Genomic DNA, 27,873 nt, shown 5'->3' with positions numbered 1-27,873 from the left:
TAGGAGCAGATACTGCATAGATATTTGGGGAGTTTGGGGCAAGCGGCAGGAGAAACTGTTTCTCTAGTTCACTGTTCGTTGTTGCACACCTTTCTCTGCAGTAGTTTTTGTTTGAGCCTTTCCCTGGACAATTCTCCCCCTCCCCCCAGTCCTCATCTTCATTAAGGAATGACAGAGTGACACTAAAAGCATCCGCCGCCAAGTGCGGTCTTGAGTGACAATCTCTCTCCACCGCCTCTCTGGCTTTTCCATTCATTAGAACCCTTTCCCTGCGTTTTTCCCAGCCAAAAACTGGAAACGGCTTCCTGAGGTTATGAAAGAAGGGGAAAACTGCCAGAGTACTGAGCACGCTGTCCCCAAAAACGTGCAAACTGCTGTGAACCTTTTGTCCCCAGGCCCTTTGATCCACTTGGTCGCAGCTTGGGAATAGAGGCGACGACCTCCACCAGCCCCACCTCAGCAGCTGCAACCCGCGAAGCTCCACCAGCCGACCCCCAGCGCCCTCTAGATTCCCCGCGCCCGCCGGTTCTCCGTGACGTTGCGGGCTTTGTGCGCATGTGCCACTGGGAGCGCTTGCCTCTCCCCCGCCCCCCTCCCCAGTCCCCCGCCTTCTTCCGCGGTCCCCGCCTCCCAAAGGGCTGGAGTGGGCGGGGCCTTCGGGTCTAGCAGCCGGCGGGCAGAAAGGGAGGAGGGTTAGCGTGCGCGAGCGGGAGCTCCAGGCTTGCAAGCCGGGCGGCAGCTGAAGCTAAGGGGTGGAGCTGAAGGCAGCAGTCGCCGCTCCCGCCCGCACTGAACACTCATCCCGCGAAGCCCCCTCCCACACTCGGGCGGGCGGGCGGCGGCGGCGGGAGGAGGAGAAGAAGGAGGGAGCGTCTCTGCCGCCGCCTCCTGGTCCCCAGCGCCGTGCAGCCGCCACCACCTCCCTTCGCGACGATCCTCCCTCCGTGGTGCTGTCGCGGCCCCCCCTGTAGCCCGAGCTGCCCCGCGCCGCGCCGGAGCCGGTCTCGGGCAGAGGGAGCGGTCGCGGCCTCGCGGCCCGCGCGGGCTGACGAGCGCAGAGTACAGCGGTGCCTCGCGGGTCCCGGAGGGTCCGCACGCCCGGCAGCGCGAGCGACAGCGCCAAGAGCAGCGGGCGGGCGGGCGGCGCCGGGCCCGGGCCGCCCTCGCTCCCACGCCCCGGCCCCGCCGCCCGCGCCGGGGCGGCAGCCGGCAGAGGAGAGGCGCTGCAGTCTCTGGGCCTCGCGGCCCCAGTTGAGCTTCCTCGGCACTCAGGGCTTGAGAGTCCTGTGGGGAGGACGCGATCCCGGAGCCCGGGCACTGAGCTCTTGGGCGCCCCCAACCCAGGTTTCAGAACCCTCCACGGTGCGGCCACTGTCCCCTCCGGACCATGGCCGACGACGACGTACTGTTCGAGGACGTGTACGAGCTGTGCGAGGTGATCGGCAAGTGAGTCTCCACGCGAGGGAGCGGGAGTGTGGAAAAATGCATTTCAGCGATGCCCGGGGCCTCCCGCACCCGCTCCGGGCCTGCCCCCTGCCCTCTCTCCCTCTCCTCTGCCTCCCTTGTCCTCTTCACCCTGTAGTATTTATAGACGTGTACCTGGATCTCCTGCCAGGAGAGGGTCTGGGGGCTCTCAGCGACCTGTGGAGACCAGCGAGCCCGGGTCGGCCACCCCATAAGGCGTGGGGCGGGCTCCCTGCATTTTATCTGACGGTTACACAGGGACGTGGCAGGACCGATTTTATAGTTGCTTCCTGGGAACAGTTGGGGTTATTGTTACCTTTCCTGTACCCTAGACCTTTTACGAAAAGAGCAGCCTGCATTTCGTGTGCTTGTGTGGAGAGAGCGAGAGAGTGCGTCCAGGGTTTTTAATTGTGGGGTGTGTGTCTATTGTGCCAGGATATTAGACAGATGCCTTTGTGTTCACCCCGTGCCCGGATTTAAGAGGGTCATTGAAGACGGGTGCGTCCAGTTTCAGCAATTTCTTCACCTGCCTAAGACGAACGTAGAAAGAGTTAGGGGCACCCAAATTTTTAATGCCTCGTTATGCAATGACTGTACAATCAGTGCTCGAGGCTCCCATCCACTGTTGTTGGGATGGTGGTTAGCGTGGTAGAGCCGTCTGCTTTGAGTCACTGGGCTGGTCTAGAATATAGAACTGACAGTCCAAATGCTCATCCTTTCATCTGTGTTGTGTAATTACACCAGGGAAAAGCAGGGAATCAGATTAATCACAGTACTGATTGAGAATTAAATCTGCAGTTCCTCATCTAATTGTCCAGTCCTGAAATCTGTTTTGAATTGTTTCCTTTTCATTCTTGTCAAACAGTATTCCAAGTGCACAATCCTGCTAATTTGCTTGTGAGGGAAATGCTGGCAATCTGAAGTTGATTTCCCAGCTCAGCGTGTATTCTGTGGCTTTGGAAGTTGAGATAAGATTTAAGAGCGATTTTTGCTTATTTAATCGTGCTCGTTAGATAGCTAGTATTGGAATATTTTACCTCTTTTTGGAAGCGGTGCTTTATTGTCTGTTTTAAGGTCCACAGTTAGGAAATGAAACCAAGACAGAGCAGTTGGCTCTACCTCTTTTAAGTTGTCTGCAGTATACTCAGTTTCAATTTTTTGAGTACTGATAACTCATTTTTTCCCTCTATATTGAGGTATTATATTGATGCTCACATGGTGAAATTGTGGATAGAGCATGCTACACTCTTTCCTTAGATCCATATGCTTCGAGGACGCATTACTCCTTGCCCCATTGTTCAATGACCAGCCTGTCTGTCAGGAGGAAGATGTCCAAATGTGTCTGTCTGATAGAGCCGTGGATGTGCCCTAGAGCAGCGCTGTCCAAAGCTATTTAATGAGAGCCACGTGTAATTTATAATTTTCAAGTAACCACATTAGAAAGATTTCAAACAAAAAGGTGCAATTAATTTTAGCAATATATTTAATTAATACATTACATCTAAATTTGTGATTTTAGCATGAATTTTTTTGCAATACTGTGCATTTTTTCATACTAAGTCATTGAAATCAAATGTGTGTTTTCTACAAACAGCACATCTCAATTTTGACGCTAAGCTAAATTTTTCACCAGAAGTACTTGATCTGTATTTAGGTCTCATAAAATTTGCATGTACAAAAGTAGATTCACATACTTAAATTGTTCCAAACATACATAAAAGTTTTCCAGTAACTGAATTAACTATTTCTAAATTTTAATCAATTAAGCAGAATGCAAAATTTATTGCCTCAGTTGGATTAGCCACATTTCAAGTGTTTAATAGCCACATCAACTACCACATTTCTAGAGAAAAAATATCAGAAATCTCCTTCATTTCTTCAGTGTTAGAGCACACAAAGAAGGTAAATGAGATGTTTCTCAAAAACACCCAGATGACCATGTGTGAGTGAGTGATATTGATTGTATCTTAGTTATGGCTGTTGTGAGTCTGCAGTTGATCACTGGAAAATGTGGAATTAAGATGCTTACATATATTATGATGTTGGAAAATAGCCATCATTAAATCAATTTTGGTGACTGGTTCTGATTCCTTCAGGTCTGAAAAGATGACAATGTGATCCCTTTGGATTTTGAAAAGTGGTCACCTTTGTGTTAGCTGGCGTGAAATTGATCACAATATTTTAGAAGACGCCCTGGCAGAATTCTGTTGTTTTGAGATGCTAGGTAGTCAGTGGCTGCCTGCATGTCTGTGAACTGTGAAATTTCATTCCTATTCTACAAAATCTGACTTGGCTGATGTCATTTATAAAATGTCATTTCTTGAAATAATGAATCCTAGGTAGCCTCAGTGTTAAAGAATGTAATGATGGTGGTCCTCACCCTGGCAAAGGTTGAAGGTTTCTCCAGTAAATTTGTGTCACTATATATTGATCCTGAATTTGAAATTCGTTTCAGATTTTTTTTTTTTTTTGCGGGGGCCTTGGCAGCATACATTTAAACTAAGAATTTGTTCAATTATGAGCTTAAACGGAAAGGCCTTGCAGATCATCCCTCATCCTGAAAATCCTTTTAATTTTTACCCAGACTCCACTGAATTTTGATTCTCTTTCATAGCAAATTAGTATCACAAATTGTGTTTACACCACAATGTCTTAATAGTTTTTAAATTTCACCGAGGCTCTTTAAAATAGATTTTGGTTTTCAAGACATATTGGCCACCCACTCCCTCCTCTGCCTACCCATCCACCTACTCATCCATCCTCTATGAGCTAGGCATTATTGGTGGTGTAAAGGAAGTTTCCAGTTTATTTATTTATTTGTTTGTTTATTGAGATAGGGTCTCACTACTGTAGCTCTGGCTGGCTTGGAGCTTGTTATGTAGTTCGAACTGATCTTGAACTCACAGAGAGATCTTCAGAGTGCTGGGATTAAAGGTGTGTGTTGCCACACCTGACTTTAATTCCAATGTAATTTAGACCCCCTTAGGTGTCTTTTTAAGCATGACTTGAGGTAAGGAGGTTTGAAGGGAGATGCTATTTGAAATAGATTTTCTTTGTAGTTGTTGCAACCTTTACTCTTGCTAAAGCTATCTTTGAAAGAGTCTTATCATTAAAATGCCATTTCTTTTTAAAAAATTAAAACCCCCTCCTTTTTGGAAGTTGCAGAAACTCTTCAGTGTATCTTATTTCCATAACATTTTTCATATGGCATCTTTCAAGTTGTTGAAGTAAATTCAGTTATAGTCCCAAAGTTCCTTTTTTTTTGTTTGGTTTTGTTTTTGAGACAGGGTCTTACAATGTCTAGCCCAGGCTGGCTTGGAACTTGATTTGTAGATCAGGCTGGTCTCAGAATCATAGGTATCTACCTGCCTCTGCTTCCTACATGCTGGGATTAATTGTCAAGTACCACCACACCCATCTAGTCCCCAAACTCCTTGTCCTAACAAATGTAGCAATTACTGGAGAGAAAAGGTATTATGCAAATACAAGTTAATGACTGATTTATGTCATAACTACTTACTGTCCCTTTGGTAGATTTATAGTTTTATAGGTAAATGTAAAATCAGTATTAGTATGTGAAAGAAGTTTTAAAACAGTTCATTTAAATTAAAACATAAGACACACCATCTTTCTGTCACAAGCAGTGTCTTTGAAAGAGGATCACACAATGTACAATTTTTAACTTGTGTAGGATGAATATTTGTCCTGGATTTTAGGATTTAGGTAATCTGTAACTTCTGCCTCTCCTGCTCTGCTAAGACATAGACTAAAATTGGAATGATGCAGCATGACCCTTGCTCAAGGATGACATGCAAGTTTGCCAGGCATGCTGTATTTGCTTTCACCCGAAGAGCACTTATCATATTTAATTACAGTTACTTATTTATGGTCTCTCTACCTAGCTAATAGGTAGCTTCTTGAAGGCAGGGAAATATATAACATGCATCTTTCTCCATTGCTAAACACACTGCCTGCAATGTAATAGTCACTCATTAGCTGTGGAATAAATCGAGTAGTTTTAATAAAATCTCATTAAAAGACAAAAAGTGTATTTATCAACCTTGGAGTAATTGTCCCAAAAGGCTGAATTAGATTAAAGTGGTGGTGCTCTACTGGCTGTATATGAGTACTGTCAGGGGAGCTGTGGGAATGGTCCTTGCCAGGCCCTGTGACAGAGCAGTGTAAGGCGCAATCTCGGGGACATGTTAGGGATTTTTTAAAACTAAATAAATCTTGTGTGAAGAGTCACTGTTTTAAAAATTAGCTGATATATGTAGTTTTCTGGGACTAACTTTTCAGAGGATTAAAATTTTTACAAAGAAGAGTAAATATGTTTTGTAATGCATTTCAGCTACCAGGCCAAAACATGGATTTTTATGTTCTATGCACTTATGTCTCTGAGGCTGTTGTGGAAGAATTTAGTTTCAGCCTGTGTTTGGCTTTGGTTTCATGGGTGTTTTAAGATTCACATTGATTTATGACACTCATCTTAACACTAACATGGTGATTGTCTGATGTATAGAACAACACAGAACAAGGATTGCTTCAGTAACCATAGATGATAGTTTTCTACTACAATGGCTTAATTTAATAAGAAATGCATTAGGTTAGTATGGATTGTTTGCACACACATTTGATTAAAAGAGAATGGTTAAGTTACTTACATACTTTACCTTCTGTACCTGTGACTGCAATAATGCAATTTGCCAGAGAATTGAGTTAAATGCAATCTTATGTAAATAGTGGGTTAAAAAATTTCTATATATGGAAAAATCACCTTTACTGATTTGTCCTAATCACTCTGGATTCTTATTTATTGATTTTTCTCAGTGTTTTGGAATTTTAGTACCTCAAAGGGAATTTTACATCATGCAGAAGAATTTTCCTGAAAATTTAAGTGGACACTGTACATAAACTAGTTTTAAATGTTAGGAAAAGGTCATGTGTAAGTCTGAATGATTTTAAAATTTTTCCAGAGCAAGCAGTGTTATATGAAAAAAGACCATGATCACAGCAATACCCATGTAGTAAGGCAAATGAAAGCCACAGTCACCAGCTACATTTCTAAGAATCTAGATAATTCCCACACTTGGGATTCAACTGCCTTCCTGCAAAAGACAACCTACAGAATTTTAGAACAAGGTCCGTTCCTGAGCAATTGATTCTGGGGCCCTCTGGGAGGAAGTGAGCTCTTTAGTTACTTGTCTGTGTACACATCTCTTTAGTAAATTTTTACCAGTTGCTTTTGGAGTTGTCATTTGTTTCATGTGAACTGCTTTAACTTCCATGATGGTGACAATATTTTGTGTGCAGTTTGACATGTGCAGTTCACCTTCCATTTTCCTCTTGTATATATAAGCTTTATACAATGGGCTGCATTTCTAAATTCCCTTAAATTGTGTTCTTAGATATTTCCTTTATATTGAAAGTTCCTGCATCTCTATTTATAGCTATGATCAATAAACTATAAAATAGGTATACCAACATTGCTTTGAGATTGTGCTTGAATGGGTGTCTTTTTGTAAATGTTTCATGCTTTAACTGTGTTTATAGGAACTTTGACACAGTAAGCTTTAAAATTAAAAAAAAAACGTTTTATAACCTAATGACTACTTGGCAAAGAACATTGACTCACCTTTCTAATAGTAGGCATTTTATATGTATCATCTCATTTAATTTTAACCCTTCTACAAAGAAGATTGAGCATAAGAGGTGGTGTGGAGTGATCTGGCCAAGATCACATGGGATTCTCTCTGCTTCTAGAGATTGTTCCTTTTGATCACATTCTACTGGTGATTCTGGTTGTGATTAAAACTGCATTGGACTTCTTTACAATAAGACTAATTTTCCTTTTGTAAAATTTACTACTATAAAAGATGATCTCTTTTCTTTCCAGTTACGTTTACTCCTTCTTTCTTGCTTCTTTTTTCTCTTGCTCTATGACAGTGGTTCTCAACCCATGGTCATGACCCCTTTGGGGGTTGAATGACCTTTCATTGGGGTTGAATATCAGCTATCCTGCATTAAGATACTTGCATTATGATTCATATAGTAGCAAAATTATAATTATGGAGTAGCAATGAAAATAATTTATGGTTAGGGGTCACCATAACATGAAGAACTGTATTAAAGGGTTACAACATTAGGAAATTTGAGACCCACTGCTCTGTGATGAAATATTATCATTTACCAAACTAACTGATAAATCTATGTATTATTTAGCAGTGGAAGTAAGGAATCTTGACCATCTGTCTAAAAGATAATTGGTTTTGAAGTGTTTTTCATCCCCTTTACTTAACTTCAAGTGTTTTTTTTTCCAGACTCTACCTTCCTAAGTTAGTAGTGAGGTTTTCAGAGAGAGGTATTTGTTGGAGGGTAGGGTGGGGTGAATTCTTGTGTCCTATGATAAAAAGTGAATTGTGTTTTCATTTTGAAAACCATGTCCTAAACTGTAGCTTCTCAGCTGGTCACCAACATTGTTCAGTTAAGTAGTCAAAAGGCTGCTTTTGTACAGGTACCACTATAGAGCAAGTACCTGTTACCAGCCACCAAGCTGATAAGATGTTCTGCTTTCCCATTTGGGGACTTATATTTTAGCTGTAAATTTATAATACAGATTTCTTTTTCACCGTATTTCTGTTTTATAGATTTTTGATTACTGGCTTTTGATTAAAATAATTTGATTTTCCAAAAATGATAATATTTCCATTCCCTTGCTTGTATAAGATCATGAATTATATGGAAATCTTTCATTGAGTGACAAAATAAATATTTGATCCTTTAATTTTTATCTTAATTTCTTGGTATTTGTCACACCAATGTTGTTTTCTTTAATTATTCCACTATAGAGATCTTAATTCTTTTTAGTGTCAAGGATTCTTGTCCGTGGCTAGTGCTAGTGTACTGTTCCTCCTCTCCTTTTGTCATCCTCTTTCCCTTCCAAATTTGTTCATTAGCTCTTTTAATTGTCCATTTATTTACAATAGAAAATGGTTATTTAATTGTATTTAAATCAATATATGTTTTGTATCTAAGGATACATTTAATTTCAGCTTCTTGTGTTCTGTTATTGGTTTCCTGTACATTTTTTTTAAAGACCGAATTTTATATTTCTTTTAGTGTATTTTTTGGCTTTATATTATTTTGTGACTATTTTAATCATGTACAGTGAATAATTCATACTCATCCTCCTTCCCTCCATTCTTTTTCTCTCTCCCCTGTGGTTTATTCTTCAAAATATACTATATTGCTAGGCATGGGGAGGTACACCTATAATTCTAGCACTTGAGAAATAGAGGAAGAATAAGAGTTCAAGGCTAGCCTCAGCTACATAATGAATTTGAGGTCAACCTGGACTACATGTTTCAAAATAAGCAATAATCTCTCTCTCTCTGTGTCACACACAATATTGCATATGTATTTTGGTGTATGTTAGCCTAAGATGGGATTATTGTCATTTGTGCTGGTTAGTTTTTGTCACCATGACACCAACTAGAGTTATATGGAAAGATGGAACGTCAACTAATGAATGCCTTCATTAGAGTGGCCTGTAGGATTCTTTAGGGTACTTTCTTGATTAATGACTGAAGTAAGAGGGTTTCATCCAAGTGGGTGGTACTATTCCTAGCAGGTGGTTCTGGGTTGTATAAGAAAGCAGGCTGAGCAAGCCAGTAAGCAGCCTTTCTTTACAGTTTCTGCCTCTGTTCCTGTTTGAGTTCCTGCCTGAATTCCCTTAATGATGGACTGTGACTGGAACATGTAAACCAAATAAACACTTTCCTCCCCCAAGTTGGTTTTGGTCAGTGTTTTATTGCAGCAACAGAAAACAAACTAGGACATCACTGCACCATCTATAGATTTTGCTGCTTATTAAATGGTTTATTCAGTTAGAGTTGTCTACCCCTGCTGTGATATGCAGATAGCCACTGTGTCACTGCTCTTCCATGCATCCACATTTGTGCTTTAAACAAATATAGATATTTAGCCTTTCTTCTTATCATATTGTTTCCCTTGAATAGATGATTCAATTGCTTTGTGGCTTGTAAGGCAGCCCACTAAGATCTGATCTGGTCACCTTAAGCACAGTGTAGCCATTTTCTTCTTTATAGAAGGAATGATATCTACTTCACAAGCTATTTGCATAGATTAGTGATTATAAGTGCAACAGAAGTGTTTTTTATTTGTAGAATGCCTCTGCCATACTCATTTTTTGGCAGTTATGAATATGTTTCAACAATTTTCAGATATGTTCTTTCTCAGTGCTAAACACATGCTCTTCTACATAATAATAATGTGAAATGAACATTCCTTCCTATTGTGTAAGTAAAATCATCAGAGGTGTTAGTATTTATTAGTTCATTTGTAGCTGGGAAGCCATGAGCAAATTAGTTAACATTTCTGGTCATTAGCTTCTTTGCTTGTAAAATGAAAATGATAGTACATTTTTCTTAAGGGGATTGTGAGGATTAAATAATACAATCTATGGAAAAATCTACATGGTTTTTAGTTGTGTTATTATTATTATTATTATTATTATTATTATTATTAATCAACAAACATTTTATCCTCTAGCCTCAAGGAGCTTTCTATCAATAAAAGAGAAAGATAACGAAATCTAGACCATGTCTCACTAGTTCTTGAATCCTGATAAAGCAAGAGTCACAGCTGCCTTACACTTCTGTATCTGCATAGTTCTTTACCCAGCGTGTAGAAAGTCATCAGTAGTTGTTGAATGAGTATATTCAATCTTTGTAAGGACACGAAACTTGAAGGGTTTGTTAGTCTTCTCCTTAGGTAATTTTTGAAATGTTAGGCTTATATCTTCATTTCTAAAAAGGATTAGAGGAACTCTGATAACTCTTAGAAAGTTTTAAAAATATATTCAAGAGCATTTAGTGTCTTTTAGCAAAAATAAAATGTTATATACTAGGAAGGATACTCTTTGAGTCTACAGATTTTCATAATTTATTTGTAAGTCTGTCTAGGCTGTAGTTTTACACTGCTGTTAAAAGCTCCAAAGATTTTATTAAAAGAGAGTTTTGTATCACACTTTTGCATTTGGATGTTTGGTAAAATTAATTAAGTAATTGTTGATAATGTGAGATTTCATGCTGAAGAAAAGGAACATCTAGGACCCATGGTGTGATGGTTCAGAGGGTAAAGGCACTTGCTACTAAGCCTGACTACCTGAGTTTGCTTCCTGTTGAGACTCACATGGTAGAAGGAGAGAACCAATTCCTGCAAGTTGCTCTCTAGTGTCTGTACACATATACATACAATACAAATTATGGTACATTTTTTAAATAAAAGGAAAATCCTAGAATATATATTTTAAAAATAGCTGTATACAACAAGATTTGTTAAACTTATAATGTAATAGTTTTCCAAATTTTGTTTTGACAGCAATTTCCATATCTTATGGAGATTATGAGACAGAAAGACCTGAAAATTGTAGTCTGTGAAAGATTGAGCACCGACTGTAAATTACCTAAATGCATGTAAGAATGATCTTCATGCTGGAAGAGGGTGGTCTACTTAGACCACAACTGTGGAAATAGGCTGCTTTCAGAGGCCACTTAAAGGTATCTTTTCCTATGATCTTGGACCAGTGTTATTTTTATTGGATCATTTAGGTTAGTTTTGCTGACTCTCCCTTTCTCCTTTAACTCATTAGTTTAAAAGGAGAATTGTCCGACTTTATTTGTATATGAATAACTTCCTCTATTCTACTTAGGCTTAATATCATCTTAATTAGGCCTTAGTTCTATCAGTATAATATGACATTAAATTTGAGATTATCCTTTTTTTTTTTTTTTGAAACAGGATCTCAACTACGTAGACCAGACTGGCCTTACTCACCAACATCCATATACCTCTGCTTCCTTACTTTTATGAGTAGCCAGGTGAGTGCTGGGAACTGAACCAGGGTCCTCTGTAGGACCTGCATCATTAACTACTGGACCATCACACCAGCATGATTATCTTTTAATATTTTCTTTTAAGTTAAATTAGATATTTGTAAAACAAACAAGAAACTTTTTTTCACTGAGATCATTCTTAAGTATATTTCACATGAATTTGAAAAAAATCATACTATTCAGATAACAGGTCAGATTGAGAATATATTTAGCTTACACTCTAACCAATGTATTTTAAAGGCATGCTAAGATGTGGGGAAAAAACTTTACTAACCAAAAGATTTCTCACAATGGCTTCATCGACAAAACATGAACCTGAGACTGGGGGAAGAAGAAGGGGTGACAAGATTCTAAGAGCCAGAAATAAGTGAAATTGTGTCTCCTAGTAATATCAGAAGCCATACTCATAAGTCTCACCAAAATGACTGACCAAATATTAGTTAACAAGGATGACACCAGTGAGCATGCCAGACTGGATGGAGAGAAGCCCAAGAGGCCTCAACCCTACACAAAGAGCTACAGACAGTTGAGAAAAGCTAGGAGTGAGACCTCCCCAGGGAAGAGCACACCAATTGGTTGTCCTATGCCAAACAGCCCCCAAAACACACACACCAATAGCATTATACAAACTGAACAGGTTATATTTAGAAATATGTCTATGTATATGTTTTATTATGTGTGTATACATATACTATATGTCTATACATATATAGAAATGTATAGTATATAAATAGTACACACACACACACATATATATATATATACACACACATGCATACAATAACAATTAGTGAAAAAAGAGGCCATGAATTTGAAGAAGAGTGGGGAGAAGTATATGGGAGGTTTTAGAGGGAGGAAATAGAATAGAGAAATGTCGTAATTATAGTCTCAAACATTTTTTAAGGAGATTTCTCTCATGGCAATTAAACTGATCTGTGTAAACATCTATTCATGTGAAAATGCTTTGTTATCATCATTGCAGAAAAAGCGTGGAAATCTGAAGAGGGAGCATTCAAGGCTTGCTGCTACACCTTTTAGATTCTCAACAATATTTCTTCCATGGTTGAATGTTCCCATTATACTGCTGGATCATGCTTCATATTCTGTGACCTGTAAGCTCAGTGGGCTTTAGTTGACATCTGGAATCTCAGGCTTCTTGGTTAGACTTACCCTAGTAGCTTTAGTATGAGGCTTACAAATATGAATATGGCCTTGATGGTCTCATTAGCACATCCCCTTCATTTCCAGATTCATTTCTAGACATAGAAAATGGTAAGTTGGATTTTTAAAAAGTGCAGTGTAGTAATTGTCAGTCCAGGCATTTGGGAGGCTGAGACAAGAGGATTATTGTAAATTTAAGGCCAGACTGGGTTACAGAGTGAGAACCTCTTTTAAAATACACCCTCCAAAAGATACCAAGAGAAATAAGAATTCTAAACAAACTTTATTTCTAGAATTATTTGTTTGTTTGTTTGGCAGAGTCTCCATGACTATGTAGACCAGGCAGGCCACAGGCTCACAGAGATTCTTCTCCGTCAGCCACCCTGCCTGTTGGAAAATTATTAAAAAATAGTTCAGAGAGACATGAGTATTTGGGTTTTTCTGTAGCTTTGGAGCCTGTCCTGGAACTCACTCTGTAGACCTGGCTGGCAGAGGACAACTTGTATGATTTTGTTTTTTCCATTCATCTTGTTGGTCTCAGAGATCCAACCCAAATTGTAAGGCTTGTGTAGTGAGTGCCTTTACATACATCTTGCTGGGCCCTGCCTTCATCTTTAAACTGCTTTAGTGTTATCTTTATGAGTCTTAATATGCTTAATATTGCCTCTTAGGTAGGACTTAGAACACATTAGGTCAAAATGTTGACTGTCTGAAGGTGAAGTATGTTTATTTTACTGATGGAGCAATAATAAATTTACACTGAATTTATTTCTCTTTCAAAGGAAAGAGAAATAATCTGAATTAGCTTGTCTCCCCCTTTTCCCTTTAATTGTAAAATTTTAGTTGAACTTTCAAATTTGGAAGTTCACATGAGAAACATTTGTGCCCAATCAGATATGAACTTAGACTCTTCAACATCTGGTTAGCCTGTAAGGAACAATTTAACCATTCTAGGAATGTGTTGGAAATGCAGATTTAGGGCCTCACCTTGACCCTTAGATCAGAAGTTAAGGGAATAGAATACCACTATGACTGTTTTAACAAACCATCCAAGAATTCTGATTCACACCAAATTTTGAGAACTATCCCTTTAGAATTCTGGATTAGTAAGTGATGGTCTATATCCTAAATTGATTCATTACCTATTTATTGTCTACAGATGCTTTTTATGCTATAGACATAGTTGAGTAGTTGTGCAGAACCAGTTGTGTGGAGCCTCAACTATTTGTTACTTGGCCCTGTAAATAAAAAAGCTCATTGATCCCTACTTGAGATGAAGTCTTATAATTGTTTTCTTCTAAGTAGTTAAAATTATTAGGTAAATACCCATTTCTGCCTTTACACATGACCCTCATTTTTCTACAAGCCCATTCTTTTCTAATATCAACTTATTAACTCAGTTACTAATGTTCTACAATTGCCCTTTTTGTGCTCAGTAATAGTACTAATGGTTTATTAATACTATGACCCTTTCTCACTGATTCCATGCTGGTGTGTCCTCAGTATATTCTAGTGTAATCTAACTTAATCATCTATTGTAATCTTCATTTCTCTCTATTCTTACTGCCTTATTTATTTCCTCAGGACAAATCCCACTTTGTGACCACTATGTTTAGGAATCTGTGTGAGCTGATTGCTGTGCCTGGAATACTGTTACCCTTGTCCTCTAGTGTTGTAATTGCTTGCACTTCACCAGAACAATTTGAACACATAGTTATCAAGTGTCTTGGGTAATCTTTGAACATTTCCTGGGAGAGTTATTGTTAGCATTTGCACATCCAACCAAGGATAGCTGCTCATGTTGATAGCTGGGGTGCCATTCAAATCTCCTGAAGTTTCTTTTGTACTTGCTCACCTTACTTGGTAAGGTGAGTGGTGGTCAGCCTCACATAAAATGCACTACTGTTTAGACTGGGGTACTTGTGGCTCCCCGCATCACTGAAGGAAAACCAATGGTTTTCTTTTGAAAAAAAGGGCCATTCCATAGTCTCCTGCTTTCTAGTATCAAACACAGAAAAAGTGGTTTTGTTGCAGATGTGATTCCATGCTTGTATTTCTTTTGCTTCTGTGACTGCTGTTTTAAGTTAGAAAACTAAGTGATTCTGAACTACCTTACTTGCGAGTTTGTTTTGGTTCATGATTTATCCCAAACATGGAAAGTAGTCAATGAATTTCAGACTGGACATGCCTGAATTAGCCTTTTCCAACCAACTTAATTCATACCCTTTGCCCTGCTTACTCATCCCAGTGGTGAGATACAAAGACACAGACAAAGGCAAGTACACAAAATGTGGTCATTCAGGTCTATTGCCCAGGGCAGCCTGACTGTCAGATAATTTGAGTTTTACAGTTTCCTCAAAATAGTGTTGGAAATGAAGAATTTTTAAAATTATTTATGGTGATGACTAAAATGTGAACTCTTTTAAAAGAAGATAGTGTTATATTCCCAGACAGTATAATCCACCCACAGAAATCATCTGAACAACCCCATCCTTTCTGTTTTAATCTGCATGAAATAGAGGTCAGGAGTGGGTGATGATAGAAGTTTCGTAAGTCACACAATAGTTTAGGTAAGAGGAATGATCTGGTGGTTTGTGCTCTGTTGTCTTGTCCTTGCATGCAGAGGTGTTTGGGACAGCCCCACAGATTTGGAGGTAAGTTTCAGTATTTTTCCTCACTTCCTTGGCAGCCAGATAGGCTTAGGAGCTGAGTGTTCCATTCAGAGAAGCAACTGCTGTAGATAAATTCTGCCGAATGTGGGGTTTGAACCATTTTCAAGGCTATAATGTTCAGGTTCAAAATTTCTTAGTAAGCAGAAAATGTTATTTAAGAATGGTTATGCTTCAGTATCAGATTCAGCTCCTTCTGAGTAGACATTGCACCCAGGTCTCCAGGTAACATTCTCAATTTTCATTGGAACTATTTGTAATAGTGTCATAATAGATGCTAATGTATACATATGCATACATTTAGTGACATCACCTGTTTAAAGCACATTCCAAATACCTCATCTTTTGGGAAGCTGTCTATACCTATAGTAACAAATTTTACTGTTCTCATTTCTGTAATTAATTTCTAAATATTCCCAAAATTAAAACGTGTTTATCCATCAAGGAAACAATTATTTACTGTGTCAGGCAACTTTGAGGCCCCTGTTTCACCTGGTTGAGATTTGTATGACATCCTAAGATATTAAGCAAGGATACTGACAAGATTATTGTTTGTGACATTGTGACACATTGAGACCCATCTTCTAGTCTAAGGCCTTAGCTTTAATTTATGCATCACCTTTTTCCACACATAAGCATCTTCAATCCTCACCTGTACTACTGTACAATTCCAGTTTCTATGCTAGGTACTTTTCTGTTCATAAAACTTTTTTTATATGAAACTCTGTGTGTATTGGGGAATGGGAGTGTCTCTGTATATATATGGTGTATAAACATGTATATTTGTGGGTGAGGAATACATACACGTGGAGGGCAGAGGAATATATTTCATTACTGCTTTGTTACTCTCTACCTATTCCTTTGAGACAGACAGGGTCTTTTTACTGAACCTTAAGCCAACAAACCCCAGCAATTCTCTTGTCTCCATGAGCCCACAATACAGGCACATGGCCGTGTTAAGTGTGAGGACCAAAATTCAGATCCCTAGCATCTGAGTAAAAATTCTGAGTGTGGCAGTACATTCCTCTAATTCCAGTACTGGGAGTCAGAGTCAAAGAGATCCTTGGAATTTACTGGCTAGCCAGCCTAGCCAAATGGGTGAGCTCCAGGTATAGTGAGAAACTGTCTCAAAAAATGTGCTGGAGAAAACTGAAGAAGGCACCTGATGTTCACATCTGGCCTACACATGCACTCACATCACATGTGCGTACATGTATACATAATGTACACATGAACACACATACACAAGTCAACCTCAAAAAAAGCAAAGATCACAAATAAAGAGATTAACATTGTGCCTGAAGTAGAAAAAGGAAACTAAGTAGAAAAAGAAATCATCAAAATAAAGAAATAAATAAGGAAAAATTAGTGAAATAGAAAATAGAAAAAAATAAAAACTGTTAGTTTTTCTTTTTAAAAAAAGAGGAAATCTTCAAACCCTTAGCCAGATTAAGGAAGAAAAAAATGACTCAAAATTATGAACAAAGAAGGGTCATTACAGCAGATAGTAGAAAAATAGCTAGAATTATAAGAGACTGCCTTGAACAATTATATGGTAACAAATCAGATCAAATGGATAAATTCTTAGAAAAATATACTTTTCTAAGATTGAATCAAAAAGAAATAAAATTTGAGAAAATCAGTAATGCATGAGGAAATTAAATTAGTAATCAGAAACCTTTCCAAGGAGACAAGTTTGGTGGACTTCATTGATAAATTCTCCCAAACATGTAGAGTTAATGTCATTCCTTTACAAACTCTTTAAAATTTGAGGAGGGGGAATATTTTCAAGCAGACTTTATGATATGAGGTAAGCATTATTCTAATGCTAAAGCAGACAAGAAAAGAAAATTACAAGCCAATATCCATGATGAACAAACCTGAAAAATCTTCAACCAAATATAAGCCATCCAAATTTAATAACAGATTAAAAGGGTCATCCATTCTTTTATCAACCTCAAATGAGTGACAGAAAAACTGACATTTCAAAATAAAGATTTTAATCAGAAATGACAAGATTGCAGCCTGCTATTGTGGGTATTACAATTGGCAGTGGGTGCACCAAGAAGGCAAAAGAATATAAATATATTTTTAAGGCAAAACAAGGAATGTTACATATGTTATTTTGAAGGAATTATCCTGTCCAGAGTTGAACAGTAATTATTGGGTAGATATTCTTGTAGAAGTATTTCTTAGTTCAAGGTTGCAATTTTGGCAATGTTCGTGATAACTTGTATAATCAGTCAAATTTTCATGGGGACCCCTCTCTTCCTGTTTTCCTGTTTATTACACTTTTTCATAAGTGACTCCATTTTGTTTTTCAAAAACTTTCACACTTATTACAAAAATACTATACCTAAAGGGACTCTTCTAGGATTGTTTTCTTCTTGACCTCTTTGAGCAAGCTCAGCATCATCTAGCATGACATAGACAAGTAAATATACCTTTTTGATTTGTAATTTTTTTCAATGGGAAGTTAGAGAGAGATTGACCTCACTGATTTCTTAAATCCTCTTGAACTCTAAAATTAGTGATTCTGTAATTTTAAAAGCTATATTAACAGATTATTTCCTTTTACCTCTGATACCAGTCAAACTAATTTTGTATTTCATTTATTTACTATAAATGTCAGATAGTATGGGTGGGAAGGAAGAAGGATCATATATCATGATTAAATAGAATTTATCTGTAGGGTGCAAAGATGGGTCATTATGTAGAAATAGTTAATGTAAAACATATTAACAGGATAAGTATAAAACCCATGTGATTTCACTAGAAGAAAAAAATCCAATGAAATTTTAAATCCTTTGATGACAAAAACAACTAGAATAGAATATACCTAAGCACATTGAAAGTTGTGTGTGACAATCCCACAGCTGATACACTGAATCTTGAAAATTTGAAAGCTTTTCCTTTAGTGTTATAAACAAGCCGGAGATACCCACTCTCACCAGTTCTATTCAATATATTATTAGAAGATGAAGCCAGAACAATTAATAAGTAAAAGTCTTTCAAATCGCAAAGAAAACAATAAAATCTTCTCATTACAGATGGCATGGTCTTATATGTAAAAGAAATTCTTAACAGATTCCACCGAAGAGGAGGAAAAGGAAACCTCAACATATGCTTTTGTGTTTTTCTATAAGTTTTCTTTCTATTCTTTAGATAGCCTCATCACAATTGGATGCAACCATACAAAGATGATGTCTTAAGTCACTGTTCTATTGCTATTAAGAGACTCCATGACCATGCAACTCTTATAAAAAGAAAGCATTTAATTGGGGCTTGCTTACAGCTTCAGAGGTTTAGTCCATTATGATATGTTGGTGGAGAAGTACCTGAGAGTTACGTCTAGCTGGAAAGATGATACTGGGCCTGGCTTGGGCTTCTGAACCTCAAAGCCCACCACCAATGATAGACTCCCTCCAAGAAGGCCACATTTCCTCTAATCCTTCTTTAGTACTGCCACTCCTTGATAACTAAGTATTCAAATCTATGAACCTATGGGGGCCATTCTTATTCAAATCACCACAGATGAACTTGGTGCTTGTCTAAGTCTTCAACAGCTCCACTATCTCCACTTATTAGGTTATCATAGATGAGGGTGGTCTTAGAACACCAGTTGTAAAGCAGTATAGTACTAATGTCTATTGCACATCTTAGTAGTAGTGTCTTCCTTGGCCATAGTGGCGAGTTACAAACAAAGCCTAATCTTGAGTGCATTCAAGCCAGCCACTTCTCTAGGTAATTTGGAGGTAACAGGGAAAGGGCACAAAGATACTTTCTGGCATCACAATTTCTGTATGATTCTATCTCTTTATTATTTTCTATCAGATGAGTCATGGTACTTTGTTTTATGTTTTAAGATAAAGTTTCTTTTAATTATATGAGCATGTTTACAATACCTAATTTACAATCTCCTAAAACCTGGCTGGTGAGATGGTTGAGTGGATAAAAGTACATACTTGCAAGCTTGATGACTTACAGATTCAATCCCTGGGACCTACATGGTGGAAGGAGATAACTAACTTCCTGGCGGACAAGATGGCTCAGTGGGTAAAGGTGCTTGCTATCAAGTATAATGACCTGAATTTGAAGAACACACTCTTACAAGTTGTCTTCTGCATATGCGCGTGTGCATGCACACACACACACATACAAATATAAAAAAAGTAAAGAGAACCAAGTCCTACAGTTGTTGTCTCACCTCCACATACCTACTGTGGTATGTTCATATGTGCTTATATGCACATACTCGTAAAAAATTTAATAAAATTAAAATATAAACTCTACTGAATTCAACAGTTGGGTCACTTCCGGACCAATTTCTGTTGGCTACTATTTTCCTTCAGCAATTTTTCTCAATATGTTGATACTTTGAATAATATATTACAACAGTTCTGTTATAAGCTTCCAAAGGTAGTAGTTATTCTTATTTTCATTTGGTTCAGTGATTGCCTGGACTAGTTATGTAGTCTTCCTCTTTAGTAGTATGGAGTTACTGAAGTCTATGCTAGAGATTTTGTTTTTGTTAATTGGTTGAGTTTTGTTTTCTTAGAAAGTTTTGGCTTTCCTTTAGACAGGATCTCTGTGGCCTGATCTTTACTATGTTCCTGAGCCTGAGCTCAAACTCAAAGTAGCACTCCTGTCTTAGCCTCCTGAATGCTAGGATTAAAGGCATATGGCATCCTGCCTAGATGAGCATTTTGTTTTGATTTCTTTAAATCCTTTGTTTGTTTGTTTGTTTGTTTTTCAAATCTGTCTTTCTAAGATTTTCCATTGGGTCAGGATAACTTAATGGGTAGTCAATTATTGGCCAGTTTTCCTTAAATATTTTGAGCCAGTAAGCCTCGCATCTTTTCTTAGGGAGAAATTGTATGTGGAGTGGGGGCATACATTTCATGTTCAGATAGGTTGAAAGTCTTTTTATGGCCTGAAGAGATGGATCAGCAGTCAGGAGCTTGTACTTCTCTTACAGAGAACCTAAATTCAGTTCTCAGTATCCATGTCTGGCAGTGGAAGCACACAACCACCTCAAACTCCAGCTCCACAGTATCTAAACCCTATTCTGGACCTGAGATGCTTGCACTATTTGTACATAAACACATATATACATGAATTAAAAATAATAAAATAAAATGTTTAAACATCTCTTTGACTTGTAAACCAATGAATGAGCCTAGTAGAATGCCCAGAGACAAACCCATACAGCACCAGACACCGTAGTTTTTACAAAGGCATCAAAAATGAATTGGAAACAAGCCTATACAATAAATGGTGCTGGCGGAAGAGTGAAATTAGATTCATATCACTCATCTTGCATAAAAATCCAGTCAAACTGAATCAGAGATACTAATTTAAAACAGGAAACACTGGAGCTGCTAAAGGAAAACAAAGAAGGAACATTTCAGAATGTAGGTACAGGCAACAGATTTCTGACTCTAATATCCATAACACAGGAAACAACTGTATAATTACCAATAGAATTTCATGAAAATTAAGCTGCTGTGCAGTAAAAGAAACTAACAACAGCTTTAACCATTAGAGAAATACAAAGTGAAACTACTTTGAGATTCCATCCCACCCCATTGAGAATGGCAACTCTCAAGCAAATGGAAACAAATTCAGGTTGGGGTGTAGGAAAGGAACCCTTCTATGTGTAGGCTAATGCACCACTATAGAAATCAAGTAACCCAGCTATACCACTCCTGGGCATCTACCCCAAACATGCCAAATCCTACTACAGAGATACTTGCATATCCTTGTTTATTAGTTCCTTTCACAGTAGCAAAGAAGTGAAATCAGCCTGGATGTCCATCAACAGAAGATGGCATTGAGAGAGAAAGAGAGAGAGAGAGAAAGAGAGAGAGAGAGAGAGAGAGAGAGAGAGAGAGAAAGAGAGAGAGAGAGAGAGAGAGAGAGAGAGGCAGAGAGAGCGAGTAATGGAGTTTTTATTCCATGGTAAAGAAAAATATACTTGGGAGGAACTGGAAGATACTAAGTGAGGTAATGAAGGCTCAGAAAGACAAATGTGAGTGTTCTCTGCCATATACAGATTCTAGTCTCTAACTGTAAAATATGCATATCAAGGTGGGAGGGAGCATGGGCAAAGGCCAGGAAACTAGAAATGGGCATATAACTGGAAAAAAAGAGGCTCTACCAGTGATCAATAGTGGACACAATGAAAGTGAAAGGGACAAATACTGGGAGAAAGTATGGTGAGAAAGAAAGGAAGACTGACAAGGGATGGTGGATGAGCCAGCCAAAACCAAACATGCATGAAAATCCATTACTTTGTCAACTAATTCAAAAAAGAAAAAGTAAATTACACACACACACACACACACACACACACCTCTGCCTTTACTTCACTCAGAGTTTGTACAAAGCCTCACAACCAGACAGTAGTCATAGGTCTTTGGGACCCTCTCCAGTGCCTCTTGGACATGCACATAGCTCTGCACATCTGCAGTCTTCCTGAACCTCCAGAATACATCAGTGTTTAATAAACCCTCTATTGTGTCATTGTGAAGAGCTTCCATTTCCATGCTTGGCTGTGTCTCATTTGCCTCAAAGAAATAGTGCAGGGTTAAGCAGCTGTGGTTTTTGATTGTTCACTAATGATTACTATTCTTTTCAACAGTATCCCAACAATGGGGTGCAAAATTAGGTCAACTCCCTTCAGTGGCAGTGTCTGCAAAGCTAGGAGACCACAGAGTTCTGGTATGGAATGGAAACAGCCCATGTCTAATGCCGCAGACCTGCTGGTCTTATCTATCATCAGCAGGCAGAAGTCTCATGCTATTTTTTATCTCGCCTTTCCCCATAGGTTTACTCTGTAATTTGATAGCTTTTCATTTAGTACAAGTATTTTCTCATGTTCTTGATAATTCATTATAAATAATTTCTGATGATTGTGTGTCATCTCATCATTTATTTGAATGTCTCATAATTTACTTGGTGATTCCCCTATTATTGTACTTTAGATAATTACTTGTATAATTTGACTGACTTTCCCAATAGGCTCTAACCTCAGAAAGCCTGGAATTGTTTTACTATTCACCCTAAGCGTCTAACATAGTAATTTTTGTTTCCCCACTTTTTAAAATGTTACAGTTAGTACTTTCAGAAAGTATGTCTTGCTGCCAAAACTTTATCCAGTATGTATGTGTGTGTGTGTGCGCGCGCGTGCGCACGTGCGTACGTGCATGTGTATTACCAAGAATGAAGTTTCTGAAATGGAACTGCCTAGTCAAATAACAGAGACATTAAATTATTATTGACTTGTGTGTTAGATGACAACTTGGTGGAGTCGATTATCTCCTTTCACTTTTATACAGATTCCAGGGATTGAACTCAGGTTGCTGGGCTTGCAAAGCAAATACCTCTGCCCACTGATCTATTTTACCAGTCTTGACATTTCTAAAACTCCAGGTTTGAAGGATTGCCAGTGTAATTTTTAGGAAACTTACAACAAAATGTTTGATTTTCGTGGTAACTTTATTGTATTGCGCATTTCGCAATGTCGATTGTGCTTATTGCTTGAGAATGTTTGTTTTGCTTAGTTTTGAGACAGGGTCTTACTATGTAGCCCTGGCTGGCCTGGAATTCACTGTATATACCAGCCTGGCCTCAGACTCACAGAGATCTGCCTGCCTCTACCTCTGCCTCCCAAGTGCTATAACTAGAGTTGTGTGCCACCATGCCTGACTTACTGTTTACATTTTATTGATCTAATAGGCAAAATGTGGTAACACATAGAACTATATCTTTCTGTTAAGCAATGAAAGTCTTAATTTTCATGTTCAATTTTTAAAATATTTCTTTTACAAATTGCCAATTTGTTTTATCTGTTTCCCCCTCATTGCCCAGTACTTTCTTTTAAAAGTCGATTTTTATAGAATATATTTGATTAGTGTTTCCCCTCCCCCAACACCCCCCCAGATCCTTCCCACTTCTCCACCCATCCAAATGCACACCCTTTCTTTCCCTCTCTCTAATTTATATAAATTTTATATAACAAAGATACTAATCTGCTATTACCTTTTAAATATATTTCAAATTTAATTTAAATTTTTTTCCTAATGAGTTTGGATGTTGAAAAACTAAAAATCATTTAGAAGAAGCCTCTATTTGATGTGATTGAATCTCATTGCTGGTTTATTAAAGAGAAAAGGGATTATTTCAAATTTTAAACATGGCTATAGCCTTTGCAGCTTCTAGCTTAATGTGAACAGATCTTTTAAAATATTTATTACAAATTTTAATTGACAGAATTGTACATATTTATTAGTAATCATGATATTTCATTTATATATACTATATGTAACAATTAGATCAGAGTGAGTGATTGATATGGTCATCATTTCAAACATTGGTCATTTCTTTATGTTGAGAAAATTCAAGGTTTTTTTTTTGTTTTGGTTTGATTTTTTTGAGACAAGTTCTCACTACGTAGCTCTGACTGGCCTGGAACTCACTATATGGACCAGGGTGGCCTCAAACTCTCCGAGATCTGCCTGTCTCTGCCTTCAAAGTGCCAGGAAAGGCATATACTGCCATGCCCAGCCCAAGATCTTCTTTGTTCTATTTTGTTATAGATAGTTTTTGTCAACCACGTTAACTATGCTTTCTCCATCTACCCACCTCCTTACCTTCTATCCTTACCATCCTCTGGCTACTACAGTGTTTTTAGCTTCCACATATAAGTGAGAACCTGTAGTATTTGTCTTTCTGTGGCTGACTGATTTCACTGATGTCTTCTAGTTCTGAGTTTATACATCTTTAAAGTGGAATAATAATAAGCTGTAATCTGACTATTGGACCCTTTTGTGTCTCTTACAGTTCCCCCAAATGTTTTGCAGATTTAATATAGGATCACCTTTATCTGGCTTTTGCAACAACCTATAATTAAGAATTCCAGAAACACCTACAAAACTAGCATAAAGAGAAACACATTTGCGAACAAACAAATGACCCTTGGTTCGTAGACATTTTAGTTTGTGGAGCTCTTGAGCAGGTGCACTTGCCAGTAGCTAATCTGTATTGAGCAGTCAGTATGCTGTGGGCATTCATTAGATTTCATCCTGGGAAGTTTGTTAAGTGGAGATTGGCTAAAAACACCTCTCCCATATTTGTAATCTAGCAGTCTCTTTATTTCTTTAGTTGTTCTGATGCTTCCTGAGCACCATGTGGAAATTCACATACATTTTCTTCCTTTGTTTTGATTTCTTACTGTCTTTGGTTAATCTGACATTTATTTAGTTTTTTAATAGATAATAAAGGTATTAGGCCTAGTGAAGCAGATTTTTTTTCTACTCTCATTCTATGGTACGAACCCTCCTCCCCACCCCCACCCCCAGAATAGCAAATGCTTTCTTCAAAGAGAGAGATCAAAGACATCATTTCTGTTTTCTCATAATTAGAACAGTGGCCAATGGAAGAGAATAAGGCTTATTCTTGGAGTGAAAAGTCACTCTTACTCCTTTGAGGTTAGGGCAGGTGGGGTATGGAGTTGAGGAGCAGAGAAAGAGGGAAGAGTAAGGATAGAGGAAGGCACAATGTTATGAACACACTGTCAGAAACATAGATGGACATATGTATGGTTTTCCACAATGCCATAATTTATTAAATAATAATAAATGTGCTGGCTATGTTAGTTTCCTTGACTGCAACTTGTCAAGTAGTCCCAACTCCCTTGACAGCTGGTAAACTCGGTTCTTTTATTCTAATCTTAATTATTAAAATTTAAACTCTTAGATCTCCCTCACATGCATGCCTGTGAATTATATATCTCACAGTAATTTTTATCTCTATCATCTACCTAATTACTTAGGTTACAAAATGACCATAAAAGCTAGGCAGAGGCAGAGAACTTATGGAAATGTAGAGTCCTTTCAGTGTTTAGATATAAAACACTGAGTTGGAAAGCTGGTGAAGATACAAAGCTGAACTATAGGTGTTTCAGGTCCACAGGGTTGAGCTGGTGGGCCTTAGAGTTAACTATAGCTGCAGAGACTAGCTACAGGACAGTAGAGACTGTAAGAGGTAAGGTTCAGGACCGCTGGACCATGGGGGTGAAATATAGGGTCAAGTCCTGGTTGGAGAAAAGAAGATAGACTGTTGGGTGACCATTCACTGTGCCAGCAGTGAAAATGGAACTGAATCCTGTCAATTCCTTTTTTGCTCTGGACACAGAGATAATAGGTCAGATTATAGGGCAGTCAGGGCCAGCACCTTTACTTTGTTAGGTGTTCTCCTTTTTATGGGGCCCAGTTGAGGGCATTGCACCATTTTTGGATCTGGTATGTTTGATGAGTTCTTGGGTCTTGTTTTTCTGATAAGGTTTTAATATACTAATGTGCCGATACACACCAGTCTATTTTGCTAATTCTGTAGAGTGGTACCTTTTTAGGACTAATCAGTGTCTCATAAGCAGTGCTGAATATAGATGGTGATATTTATGTGTACAGTAAAGTACAGAGTCATCCTGCTTGAGCATTGCATGCAAAATTAAGCCAAATGCTGTTTATAGAATGGAGTCACCCAGAGCACGGTACCACCCCAAAACCACTGTTTTACACAATTTGGAGTAGCTTAGAGCGGGGCACACATAGCAGTTTCATCCCAGTAGAGAGGAACTGGGACAGAGAAAGAAAAACAAGGACTGAAAACTTGGGCAAGAACAGCACTAAAAGTAGATATTTCTCAAGGTGCCCTGTGTAGCACCTGGACTCTTCCACAAATGAACATTTGAAGGGGTAGCTAATCTCTATTTAGATAATAGTGGATAAAGTAGTTTGTTTCCTAAGCAGTTTAATAAGCATAGTTATAGTGTAGTTCATTAATAAAGACTGTACTAACAAAGAAGTAATTAAAGAATGTTCTATAAAACTGTCCAACTTGAAACCAACTTGCTCTCTGAGTTTTGTGAGTTTCCTCTGGAAAATACTTCATCTTTTAAATATAATGTTTTTCATGTAAGTTTCCCTTTGGTGCAACTAATTTTGTTCTGGATCTTGTCTTTAGATCAGCTAGTAAACACTGACTGTATGCTGTTTAAGACTATGAATGACCTCTTAGGATTGTATGGAAAACAATATTAAGGAACTGCTATGAGGCAAAAGTTCTTAGTAGAAAATGTTATTAAATAATAATGTTTATGCTAGTCCTAGCTTTTTTATTTTTTATTTATTATATATACAATATTCTGTCTGTGTGTATGCCTTCTGGCAAGAAGAGGGCACCAGACCCCATTACAGATGGTTGTGAGCCACCATATGGTTGCTGGGAATTGAACTCAGGACCTTTGGAAGAGCAGGCAATGCTCTTAACCTCTGAGCCATCTCTCCAGCCCCTAGTCCTAGCTTTTTAAATGTTTTAAATGACTAGTGTTTAATTTTAACTTCAAAATGTTTGGTGTTGATGGATTCTGTTTAGTCTTCCTACCATATATTGACATCATAAGTAACTTTAGAGTAATTCACCAGCTTTGCATTAAAGCACACAGATAAGAACCAACCAACAGGGAGATTGCTGTCTACTGCAGAGTGTCAGTGTCTTAAAGTAGTTTCCCTTCCTTCCCCTGGAATGCACTAATTTCAAGACCTATATTTTTCCTCTCCCACATTTAAGTCATGGATGTTCTTGCTCGAAAGCACAGCCAAAGCACATGGAGTCAGTGTAAGTTTTTCATACCATCTGGAACTACCTGTGGCTGCTTTGTAGTCTAAAACTTCAGATGGTTTTATGATCTGTTGACAGATGGCTAAATTAGGAGATCCTTGTGTCAGACTTTTCATTTATCTTTTCTGTTGTTGTTCTAAAATAGAAGTAGAAATGAAATGGAGAAAGGATATATTGAAAGTTGTGCTTTGTTGACGCCCATGGGAGGCCTGCCCCTTTCTGGATGAAGATAGAGGAGAAGTGGATAGGGGGCTAGAGGAGAGGTGGGGGGGGCGAAAGAGAAGAGGGAGGGGAAATTTTGATGGGTTGTAAAGTAAATGAAAATACTTAACGAAAGAAAAAAAAAGTTGTGATATTTTCTGTGAACTGAGAAATACTGGTACTTCTCAAAATATGTAGATAGATGATAGCATCACTGCTTTGAATTGGCTATCATTTTTGGTTTTTGTTCTTTTAGATTCACTTTTTTCTTTTACCTTGAATTAGCTAAGGCAAATCGGCATTTATAAGAGTTTATGGTATAATATATCTTATTTATATCCTTCCTCCCTCCCTCCCTCCCTTTTTATAGTCCTGGCTGGTCTGGAACTTGCTATGTAGATCAGGCTGGGTTCATACAGAGATCACATCCTTTTGCCTCCCTAACTAGTGCTAGGAAAGGCATGAACCATCATATCCAGCCTCCGTAGATATGATTTATTGCCAGTGTCTTCAGCAATGAGGCTTAAACTAACTAGAAAAGTGTCATTACTTTGTAAAGGTTTCAAAAAGAGTGTTTGTAATTGTTTTACCTGATGTGTCTGACACATTAAAATAAAGTCTTGGAATCTACTGAAAAGGGCAAAAATAGCCTTAAACAAACACTGTGTTCTGACTGCCCCATTTAATTGAATTCAAGGTGATTTCCTCAATTTAATGTGTTAAGTTTTAATATTTCACTGTATGTATGTATAAAACTTAATGTGTTAAGTTTTAAT

At 38.1% G+C, this 27,873-nt stretch overlaps 1 protein-coding gene across 14 annotated transcripts in view; it reads left to right on the top strand.

The window, feature by feature from the left end:
• The first annotated feature begins 1,234 nt into the window (after window positions 1–1,234).
• Cask (calcium/calmodulin dependent serine protein kinase) overlaps window positions 1,235–27,873 on the top strand; it is a 350,284-nt gene continuing 323,645 nt past the window's right edge. For all 14 annotated transcript variants that reach the window (XM_048461595.3, XM_085684363.2, XM_048461593.3 and 11 more), the window contains exon 1: window positions 1,235–1,446. In XM_048461595.3, the coding sequence (XP_048317552.1) occupies window positions 1,388–1,446 (59 nt within the window). In that variant the 5' untranslated portion in view covers window positions 1,235–1,387. The remainder of the gene's footprint in view (window positions 1,447–27,873) is intronic.

Source organism: Myodes glareolus, chromosome X (genome assembly GCF_982192425.1).
Source record: "Myodes glareolus chromosome X, mMyoGla1.1, whole genome shotgun sequence".
NCBI lineage: Eukaryota > Metazoa > Chordata > Mammalia > Rodentia > Cricetidae > Myodes > Myodes glareolus.
Note: the sequence above shows the minus strand (reverse complement) of the source record. Positions and strands in the feature narration are given on the sequence as shown.